General features: G+C 48.3%; 2 protein-coding genes across 2 annotated transcripts in view; one reads left to right on the forward strand and one right to left on the reverse strand.

Annotated features, from left to right (window-relative positions):
• Window positions 1-11,586, reverse strand: part of LOC123020134 (zinc finger protein 883-like) — a 163,832-nt gene that overhangs the window by 36,732 nt on the left and 115,514 nt on the right. The window contains exon 9 of the mRNA XM_044423557.1: window positions 8,902-9,290. Within this exon, the coding sequence (XP_044279492.1) occupies window positions 8,902-9,290 (389 nt within the window). The remainder of the gene's footprint in view (window positions 1-8,901; window positions 9,291-11,586) is intronic.
• The window catches only part of LOC123020135 (zinc finger protein 239-like), a 69,986-nt gene that overhangs the window by 30,270 nt on the left and 28,130 nt on the right, over window positions 1-11,586 (forward strand). The gene's annotated exons all lie outside the window — the stretch shown is intronic.

The following is an 11,586-nucleotide window of genomic DNA, read 5'->3' on the forward strand; positions in this document are numbered from 1 at the left end:
AGTGCTGGCGCCACCGCTCCCGGGTGAGGGCGTCCCATCGCAAGATGGTGGCCTTCACTTTCCCATAATCCTCTCTGTCCCTGGCCTCCAGCCTGAGAAAGGCCTGCTCGGCATCTCCGCTGAGAGCCGGCAGGAGCTGAGTTGCCCACTCCTCCTTGGGCCACTGGCAGGCCTTGGCCACCTGCTCGAAGGAGGCCAGGAAGGCCTTGCTGTCGTCCCAGGGTGTGGGCTCCCCCGGCAACTGTCTGGCTCCCCAGCCCGAGTGCGGAGACTCCACCATCTTCAAGAATTCCTGCCACTGGACATCCCAGTGATGGAGGATCCTTTCGGCCGGTTCCTGTTTCACTTGTCCCCTTAATTCATGCCTGTGCATGAATTCTCCCAAAGCTCCAGCCTGGAGGTCACACAGCGATTCTCCTTCTGCCAACTCCTCCTTCGGCATAAGACCTCCTGGGTTTTGCTCTTCCATTTTCATTCCTGCGGAGACCCACTGCTTGGACACCACCTGGACTTGGAATCCTGAGTGATGCTCCTGGTCTGTTTCCATATTCTCTCTCTCCACCTACAGAATCCCAGAAGGAGGCCCTCACAGGGCAGGATTAGCCACAGATGATTTCGGTTTTCTCCTGGGTTGTCTAAACTTGCAACAACCAAAACACCAGAACCTTCAAGGCGATGAAGACAGAGCCAAGTAGAAAATGGAGCTTGGAAAGGAACCGTCTGCCTGTTTGGGGAAAAGAAGACCAATAGGTTGAGAAAGAAGGTAGAACAGTCCATTGTGTCGTTTGGGAAGGCCACAAATATGGCCAACCTACCCTCCTCCCCTGTAAAATTAATGTTGGGTAAGCCGACCAATAAGATGAGAAGAGTGGGAAAGGCTATATAGTTTGCTCCATCCTCTTTTGAAGTGGAAATACCAGGACCTGAAATTTGGAACTTCTGCATCCAAAGTATGAGGCCTACCAAGGAGCTGTGCCCAAGTCTCTGGTCCCCCCAGTTGAAGATGGTCTATTTTGGATGGTGATGACTCTCCTAAGGTCTTGGTGGATGGCCCCCCGATATGAGTGGCTCTCCCCATTGAGGCCCACCTGGTGCCAACTCTGTCATTCTCTCAGTGCTGAGTTAAGACTGCCCTCTTCTCCCAGGTATTTATGACTGCTATCTTTCACAGGTCTAAGTTTCCACTAAAATTGTTTAGCCGTTCGACTGTTTTTAAATGTTGTACATTAGAAAAAACCCTTATTTCATTATAGTGGTGATCTGTCTTTTTATGAATTGCTGTAAAGAGGTAAGAGAGCTACAGCTATTGGACAGTATAGAAATGAATTAAATAATTATAGCAATAACAATTATTATTATATCCGGAGAAGGGCCTTCTCTGTGGTGGCGCCCCGATTATGGAATACACTCCTCAGAGAGGTTTGCCTGGTGCTAACACTTGATTCTTTTCAGCGCCAGGCAAAAACCTTTCTATTTTCCCATGTTTAATTGGTTTTAAGGTGGGTTTTATTTATTGGAAATTGGCTACTCTGCTTTATTTTATTTTATTTTGTCTTGCTTTTATTGTAAAACCGTCCTGTGGTGCTTGTTAGTGAATGGTATATAGAAGCGTTTGATAAATAAATATCATTTCCACCCACCAGGAGACTTTTGAGAGCCACCAAACACCCACATCAGAGTAGATAATACTAGAAGTGAAAGCTTGAGGAATGACAAAAACCATGGACTGTCACCCGCCCCACTTTCCTTTCTTCCTTATTGCCTTTTAATTTTTTTTTTTAGGCCCTCAGTCTTGTTGTTAGGGTTGCATTTGATGTGCTCTGATCCACTAAAAACAAAGCCCGATTAAACAGGTGGCAATCTGGAAAACGCAGGATCTGATACTGAGGGACAAAAGGCTTGGCATAAAACCTCAGCATGGCTTTGCACGCCCGCCCGCCTTCTTCTGAAAGGGACGGCCCGCCATTCGGCACGTGGCACACGGAAACGGGCCGGCCAGTGCGCCAGTCTTGGGATCTCGCCTGTCTGAAGGATCGCGGGGAAAGTGGGGGGGGGCGGGGGGGGCACAAAGCCGGCGGTGCCAAGACCAGCCGCTGCCGCCGCGAGCAGGGAGCTGTCCGTGGTGCTGGAGCGGAGTCGGGGCGGCTTCCAGCACCATGGACAGCGCCTGAAAGCCCGGGCATGGCGTGGATACGTCGCCCCAGCGACCTCCCCCCCCGCCCCGCCCCGCCCCGCCCCGCCCTCTGCCTGTCTGCCATCGGCCTTGCGGGACCGTGGCATGAGCCCAGAGCCCGGCACCGGGCACGGCGAACTTCCCCGGCCAGCCGCGCACGACCCGATGCTGCGCCCGCTCTGCAAAGCGAGCGAGCCCGGGCGCGGGGTGGCCAGGGCGGGCTAGCCGCCCGTGGCAAGCGCTCGCCGCCGCCCTCGCACCCGTCCGGCCAGCCGGGGGCGCCCTTCCCGGGCTCCCCTCCACTTCGGCGGGTCGCAAAGAGCCCCCCCCCCGCACTTACCCGCCCCTTTCCAACCCCGCGCGTCAGCGGCAGCCGCTCCCGGTAAAAGAGCCCATTCAAACGAGCCTGTTTCCGGGGAGGGCCCATGGCAGGAAGGGCCGGCTCCGCCGGCGGGGAGGCGCTTTCCGAGCCCCCGGCCTCCCGCAGCGGGCCGCCTCGGCGAGGCCGGCGGGGGGGGGGGGGGGGCGTCCGCTGCCTTCCGAGCTGCGGCCCCGGCGCTTTTCCCCGGGTCGCGAACCAGCGGAGCGAGCGGCGGGTCGTTCAGCGGCCGCAAGGGTTCCTGGGAAGCGTAGTTCACCCGGAGGGCGGCGAGCTTGTGCCCTGAACTGATGCCCCTTCGCGCTTTATTTTAAAACCCAGACTTCGCTTTTAGGAAACAAGGGGCGCCTCTCGCTTGCCTATTGCGCCGGTACCAAATGCTTCCATATAGAGCGATTTAGGGTGCAACCTTATGAATGCTGAGACAGGAAAATGGGTCATACAACTTCAGTGTACCTCTAGCTAGCCCTCCTGGATGGGTCTTTCCAGGAACTGCTGGACTAAATATGCAGGGGATAGGAGATTAATTATTTTTTTTAATCCAATTAGAAACACTTTTCATAAACACTGGCTTACTGTAAACCAATCAAGTATCTCAGCGTTGCCTCCAAGTTATTTAAATTACTAGCAAAGATGGCCCTCTATACAGACTTACTCCCAGAAAGTACAAAAATGCCTTTTTTCTTTTCTAAAGTACATAGGACTGAGAGCAAGAAACTTTTCCCCAACCTGAGAGAAAAGCTCTGACGGCAGAGCGGGGATTCTGCTCTCGAAGCGTGCGCCCCCTGTTGGCAGCAGAGGAGGAACCGCACCGGCTGTTTCTCTGAGGTTGCAAAAGTGACCTCAGAGAAAGGGTTTTGGGGGCTGGGAGGGGGAGAGGAGGGGGCGTCTTGGCCATGGTAGTTATGAAATCAGCCGCAGAAATCAACTGTCAATCTGCGGTGGCGCCCCATCTGTGGAATGAACTCCCCAGAGAGGTCCGCCGGGCGCCGTCGTTATTCGTTTTTCGGTGCCAGGCCAAGACCTTTTTATTCAAACAGTATTTTAATAATGTTATTATCAAATAATACTATATAAATTACTATATAATACTATATAAATAATTATATAAATAATAATTTATTATTTATAAATATATAAATAATAATTATATTATATATATATATTTTAATTGTGCAGCCAGTGTGTTTCCAGGTTTTCATCATAATTCTTATTGTTTAATTTATTTATTTCTGTGAGCCATCCTGAGGCTATGTAGCAAGGGGACGGCATATAAAAACTTTAAACAAACAAATAAATAAATCTGCTTTGCAGGGGCAGCAGGAGTGCAGAAGTGAAGCTTTTCCTGCCCTCTGAAGGATGCCCACAATCCCCCCATGTTTGGAAGGTTATGGGCAGTCCTACAGGGTTATGCCTAGTCCTTTGCTGGCCACAGCTCCGTGGATCAAGATTAAGTGTTACAAATTCTTCACTCTCAGTCCCTATTCTAGATCTTTGTAGATGCACAGTAGTTATCTGCTTGGACTGGGGCTGTGTGCGCGCAGCCCCTGACTCGGGAGTCAAACCAGTTGCATCAATGGGACTTCCTTCTAAGTGCACATGCATAGGACCACCCTGAGTATGATGCCCGACAACATCATTGCGCTGCTGCTGTTCCTGTATTACTGTGAATAAGATCAGTCTCCTTTGAATTAACATATTCTATTGCTCTGATTTCCATTCAGTTTTTCATAGGCACATTTAGGAAGACTCCTGCCCTGATTTGTTTTTCTCCTTTCCAGGGACATGATATTCACTCATCTTATTTTCTTATTAGCCTGCTCGCCAAGCAATTTCAAATGGTTTAAAGATGTACTCCTATAGTATCATCGAGCATTTTTCAGCAGAAAACAGCAATATATTGAAACAACTCCTGATGAAAGTAAATGAAGTGCAAAAGCAGGACTGCAGCTCGACATTAAGAAAACAAAACTCATGACTACAGAAGAATTAAGTCAATCATGAAGAAATGGAAATTGTGCAAGATTTTGCATGTTTTGGCCTAGTCATCAATTCAGAGATTGTGACCAAGAATTTAGAAGACCATGGAAACTTGGAAGGGTGGCAATGCAGGAACTAGAAAAGATCCTCAAATGTAAGGATATTGCAATAAAGACCAAGGCCAAGATCATTCTCATTCTTGTATTCCCGATCACCATGTATGGGTGTGAAAACTGGGCAATGAAGTAAGCAGACAGGAAGAAAATGGATGCGTTCAAAACATGGTGTCAGAGGAGAGCTTTACCAATGCCTTTGCCCAGCAGAAAGATGAACACATGTGTCCTAGAGCGAATCAAGCCAGAGTCTTCCCTAGATGCAGAAAAGATTAAACTGAAACTGTCCTACTTTAGCCACAGCCTTACGTTTCCAAGCGTTGAGCAGGGCTGTTGTGGATGGGACATTCTTAGGTTCACCCTTAATATAAGGTAAGTACCTTATAGGGTAAGGTGAAAGCGCCTTGCAACAGCAGATAGTCTTGTCTGCCGATATGCTGAGTTATGTGCCTTTATCTTAAAACAATGAAGAGGAAAGAATAACCCTGAGTTTGGCCCTTTTCTCAGCTCCTCTACATCTCTCACACACACAGTACCTTGGGGCTTTCTTGGATTTCCCAAACCGAAGAGCAGCAAAAGGCTTCCCCTTCGTTTCTTCCCAGTCCGCCTGATAAACCTTTCCAGAGCTGACTCTGCAATGGGGCAGAGCACTGCTCCTGCTTTGGGCAGCGGAAGTTGGAGGTCTCCAGCAAGATGTTTCACGAGGCCATGGCAGCCGTTCTGGACCTGCTGTAAGCTAGTCCGCCACCTCCGGATGCAGGACAACAGCGTTCCCTTGCTAGCACTAAAGAAAGAAAGTGCCACCTCCTGTTCATGAATCAGAACAGGTTCCCTTCTGCCATTGGACTCAGGCAGCAGAACGGCCTGGGACATGAAATCCAGAAAAACCCTTCTGGATTTTTTGCCAGATTTTTGGCTGAACTCTGTACTTCTTCCTTGCTCGTTTCTGCTCTTTAGGAACACAACTTTGCAAATGTTAGGTGCCTATACTTTTCTAAAAAATTGTAAGTCTTTGGGGGCAGAGACTTATTAGGTGTTTCTCAGGCTCTGGTGTGCATTTTAATGTCAATTTATCCAGTGATAGCAATGCACTGCATTGATTGTCATTGGGAATAGGGCAGGATACATTTTCAGGAAAGTATCAACATTTGTCGCATTTAGGGTGCAGTCCTACCCAAGTCTAGATAGTGAAAAGTCCTACGATTTTCTGGCTGGAAAAGCTAAAAGTTGTAGGATTTTTTTTTCAGGCTGGCTGAGGAAAATGAGGAATGCTGGACATTGTCAGTCATGTTTCCACCTAAATATGCATCAGATTGCACCCTTAGTCACTTGGAAAACTAAGTGAAGATTCCTTCCCACCGCCCAGATTTTCACTTGTTTTCTACTCCTTCCGTCCTCCTTGGAGTGTGTTGTCATTTTACTCAGTTTTTAAAGTTTCCTCCTACCTTTTCTCCCCATTCAAACGTTGAAAACCCCCTATCTCACTCAACCTGCAACATGCTTTCCTCTGACACAAGGCACAGTGATGCTGAACAGTCTTCTGAATTTCCAATGTCTCCAATAGTCTGCTACAGAGGAGAACATTTCAGAGTACCAATATTGGGGTCAGTTAAATTACTTCCTTTATGAGGACTAGCAACTTCAGGAAGGAAGATTTGAGCACCTTTCCTCTATGCTGTGGCCCTGATCCAAATTGAGGGCAGGCTACATTTACAGTTCTGTTTCGTGATCCACAAGCATGAGAGAGGCATGCCACACCGAACTTGTAAAGATTTTCCCCAGATGGCGCTCCATCCTTTCCCAGTGAAATGACCAAGGATGAGCATCCTGGCACAGTCCAGAATTTTATTACCCAGATTCCATTTTCAGCACCAAGAATTTGCTGACCCACCCACGCTGATGCCCATGTACGAAGGAGACACATTTCACTCCAGCGAACAACCCTCCACAGTTGTGTGAATCGACTGGTGGTCAGAAGATACAACATTCATTTTGATCACATTAACAGAAATGCAGTCGAGTCATTTAATTTTAAAAGACAGAATATGGAGGACGTTGGTCTTGCACTAATTCAGACCAGGAGTTCCTCTCAAGTGCTAAATGTCTTTCCAATCAAAGGTTGCATCCAATTTTAGAGAAACTCTCACAAGCCAGTGGTGGGTGTGGGACAAAGGCAAAAGGGAAGAGACCCAAATATTATTATATTTACTTGTTCCTCTGGCAAGGAAGTCAGAGAAGCTTGCAGACTAAAGTTCCTCTCTGTTATCTCACAACAAGCCTGTGGAGTAGTTTAGGCTTAAAGTCAGTGACTGGCTTGGAGTCACTTGGTGCGGTTTATGGCCAACTGGGGACTAGAACCAGGATCTCCTGGGTCCCAGTCTAACCAGTAGCCCACACTGGCTCTTCACAAGAGAGTACCAACATAATTTAGTTATTATTAGTATTTCTACATTGCCCATAGCTGAAGCTGTCCTGGGTGGTTTACAGCAATAACCAAATAATCAGAAACTCAGGTCACCCATCCAGATTCTCACCAGGCCTGAGCCTGCTTAGCTTGCAAGATTAGGCAGGGTCAGGCACTTTGGGCTATATGGAAGCTATAGTCAGGAGTGGCCGGACTTGCTCAATGGAAGTCACATACGGTAAATGCCAAACGTTTGAGAGCTGCAAGCAGGCTCCTACAGGTGGCAGGCTCTTGGGTGACCTGGCCAGCAAAGGCAAAATAAATTCAGAGAGCGACATGCAGCTTCTGCGTTGCGGTTCGACCAGCCTGCTGTAGTTCGTGCTGCCAGCAACCAAGGCTTCACTGGAAGAAATCTTGAAATCTGATAACGGGCCTCTCCAAATGGAGTTAGGAAGAACTTCTTCACTCTGGTCCGTTGCTGGAGCCCGTGCTGACGAGAGTGAGCTGCATGGACCAAACAGTCTGGCTGCTTCTCGTGCAACCCTGCTAGCCTGTTCGGCCCCCAGACCTGGCTTCTGCAGCCCTGTGATAGACAAATGCAAAATTTTGAAAAAGCCTTAGCAAAAATAACAGCAAAACCAGCATATACAACATAGCTGAATCCACAAAACAATAAAAATTAGAAGATACTTTTTCATAGGTACTATTTCCCACAGGAGCTCACTAGAAAGCAAGTTAGAAATCTCTTCTAGATGTGTCTTTTTGTTGTTAAAATCACACCCTGCAGTGTTGTCACATTTCTGTATACCCACTCATTGATGCATTTTCTCCCTTCCAAATGCCTCTGTTATGCCGTGACATCACACTTCCCCTTTCCCTGCATGCCTTGTTGCTGTGGATTCTCTGATGGCTATTAAGGTAGATTTTTCAGCACAACCCTTCCCTGCATTCTGAGCATTCAAAGAATTTCTCCCCAGTGTGAATTCTCGGGTGGCACATGCAGCCTGAACTGTTCCAGGAATCCTTTCCCACAAGAGGGGCATTCATGCAACTTCTCTCTTGTGTGCATTCTCTGATGAACTTGAAGGTTTCTCTCCTGAGTCCATTCTTCAATGCCTATAGAGGATTTGAAACAAAGTTTCCCCCGCACACTAAGAACTGGATGTTCTCTTGGTGGCATAGATTCTGTGATGAATGACCAGCTCAGAACTACAAAGAAAGCTTTCTCTGCTAAACCAGCCCTTCTGTGGCTTTCCTCTAATAGGATTTTTTTTTTATTTTTAGGGGAACCCAAACCTGGGATGAAGCTCACCCAATAAACTTGGAAAGTGCTTCTCCTCTTGCTGGTGTGGATTCTTCGATGCAAAGTGGCTTTCTTGGAAATCCTTATCACTAGCCCCACTCGGAGAAGAATCACCCACTGTTCACAGGATGAGTTTCATCCTGAACCTTCAAAGCACTTTTCTGTTTACAAATTGAAAAGCATTATCTCCTTTTCATCCCCTTGTCACCCTGCTTGCTCTGAATATTAGAACCCAACAAACATATTCATGTACAATCAACCACCCCTTTATTTGTTGGAGAAAAAAGAGAATCCCAAAAGGATGAATTCCTGGAGGGGACAAAGTAAAGTTTGAAAGCAGAAAATGAAGCAAATTAAATTGGAAAAAGACTTGACAGAGAAGGAAAGAACTGAGTGGGGATCTGGGACATGTAAGCTCAGAACTACCTTGCCCACGGTCAACAGTTTAATCAAAGGAGAATGTACCTAAGGAAATTAACATCACACAATGGAATGAGTGCATGTTCTAGCATACAAGGAAGCATCAGCTGACACCCAAACTGTCTGGACATGTATACGTTTTTTCCCCCATATGAATACGACGATGCCTGTTAAGGTGAACCTTCTGGCTGAACCTTTTCCCACAGTCCAAGCATATGTATGGTTTCTCCCCAGTGTGGATTCTTTGATGACGATTACGATCTGAACTGCAACTGAACCTTTTCCCACAGTCCAAGCATTCATAAGGTCTCTCTCCAGTGTGGATTCTCTGATGAATGATGAGGTCTGAGCTATAAAGGAAGCACTTCCCACACACCAGGCATTTGTATAGCTTTTCTTGAGTGTGGATTCTCTGATGACGATTACGGTCTGAGCCCCGGCTGAATCTTTTGCCACAGTCAGGACATTCATATGGTCTTTCTCCTGTGTGGATTCCATGATGAATTATAAGATCTGAGCTATAGAGGAAGGATTTCCCACAAATTAAACACTTGTTCTGTGGTTTTCCTCCAGTGTGAGTTCTCTGATTAAGAAGAAGATCTGCATTCTGGCTGCAACTTTTCCCACAAACACTGTATGCATTTGGTTTCTTAACACTGTGGATTCCCTGCTGGTCAGCAGTTTCACTGAAGTCCTTGTAATCAGCCCCACAAGAAGCAGATTCATCCACATGCTCTGCTGTGGGGGTTTCATTTGGCCAGTCTTGACCCTCCAAGGCATTTTCTTGCTCACTACATGAGGAACAGTGCTCTTCTGCTCTCTCCCCTGCCAATTCACATGATCCCACATGCTCAGAATCTTCCAATGGATATTTTTCCTCCCCGAGGACACCCAGCCACCTTTTACCTGTGGGAGAAATGAGACAAATGATTTGGTCCATCAGTCCAATGAGGGCACAGTCCTGCTGGTGGCACTCTCTGTGCTTCCTACGAGTCTCCAAACTTGGATATTTATGAGCATCTCGTGCAGATTGGAAGGTGTGAGGGGGTGAACTTTATCTCACTGCTCCTCCAGTTGGCTGATCTCCCCTGTGTGGCTGCAGAATCTTAGATGGAGAGGGAAGGAGACTGGAGGGCTGCTAAGACAGGTCCTATCCTGGCAACCTTGGAATCCTCCCTACCGTATCCCCTGGAATATCCCTCTACTCCTAACTTAGTAGGAGTAGCGCTTTCCACACTTTCTGGCCTGGAAGAAGCAGTTGGAGTAGCGCTTTCCACACTAGCTGACCAGGGTGCCAGCTCCGAAGTTGGAGCTCTGTTATCAACCTCGGCTCTCCAAATCCAAAGAATCCCAGTGTCTGAGGGGCCAAAGGATCACTCAACCCAGATCATAAAAAAACAACGAAAGCAACAATTAATCAACAATTACAAGTGATGATATTCTGGCATTTGACATATTTTGGTCCCACCCCTTTTACCTTTGGCCCCACCCACCACTGGAAGGCACCACCCCCAAGAGCTTCTCAGAAATGGAATGCGGCCCTTGGAGTGGAAGAGATTCAACAGCCCAGCTCCATCCAGCCCAGGATTTTGGAATCAGCTTGTCATGCTTTGTATGACTTTTGGACATCTAGTTGGTCCATTTTAGCTCCTCTGACTAGAATGGTTATCATCTTTCTTTGTGCTATTAAAAGAAACAGCCCTGTACGTTCGCCAGTACATGGATTGAAATCGCCATAGGTGCTTCTGGGGATTCAAGGAAGACAGAAGGATGCTCTGTTTACCTGCTAGTCTAGCCTCCTCCTCATCTTCCTTCTTGGCCTCCATACCCAGCTGTTTTTGCTCAACCTCAGAAGGTGTTTGGCTTACAGTGGGGAAACTCATAGCCATTTCTTCAAGTCCCACCTGAAATGTAGCAGAGAGGACCCTGTTAAGGTAAGGCATAAGAGGAGATGGGAAAGGACTAGATCAAGGTGGGTGGCTTCTGGCACTCCAGATGTTCTCACCAGCACAGGAAATGGTGGTGGTTCCTGAGACTTGTGGGCCAAAACATCTGGAGCACCAAGTCAGCTAGATGCAAGGGATGGAAGGTGCTTTTAGATGGCCAGCTGCAAGCAGCGCATGGTACTGCACGATTCCATCTTTGCCTCCCAAAGGAGTTTGTTGAAGAAAGAAAAAGAAACACGAAGATGCAGAAGCAGCTGGGAAAACATGTGAGGGCCTCAAGTGGCAGATGATGTGGGCTGGATCTCCTGGAAAGGTCTGCCCACAAAGCTCCTGAAGGTGGAGACAGTGTTTGCGGGACATAACAACCCATCCTGGGTGGCACACTGTGAAGCCTTATCGCTTGTGTGAACCCAGGCAACCTCCTGCAGGGTGCATGTCTCATGGACAACCAGCCATCCTGATTACGCCTTGTTTTAGGGGTTTTGGACCGATGAGGCCGGGCACAACATGTCTTTCCCAGCCCTGGAACTGATGCTTGTGGCTCCGGGTGACACACGGACAACATGACCAAAGGGTCTCACCTGATGGTCTTGCTCCTCCACCTCCGGCTGCCTCAGGAGGAAATCTTCGGCCAGGGCCACTGCCTGGGCGCAGGTCTCTGGGCCAACGTCCCTGACCCAGCTCTGGATCTCCGGCGGCAGGATGGTCAGGAACTGCTCCAGGATCAGCAGCTCCAGGATCTGCTCCTTGGAGTGCCGCTCGACCTTCAGCCACCCCTGGCAAAGCTCCTGCAGCCGGCTGTAGGCCCCCCGGGGCCCCTCGGCCTCCTGGTAGCAGAACCGCCGGAAGTGCTGGCGCTGCTTCTCCC

This window comes from Varanus komodoensis, unplaced genomic scaffold, assembly GCF_004798865.1.
Source record: "Varanus komodoensis strain SLA01 unplaced genomic scaffold, ASM479886v1 scaffold141, whole genome shotgun sequence".
Classification (NCBI taxonomy): Eukaryota; Metazoa; Chordata; class Lepidosauria; order Squamata; family Varanidae; genus Varanus; species Varanus komodoensis.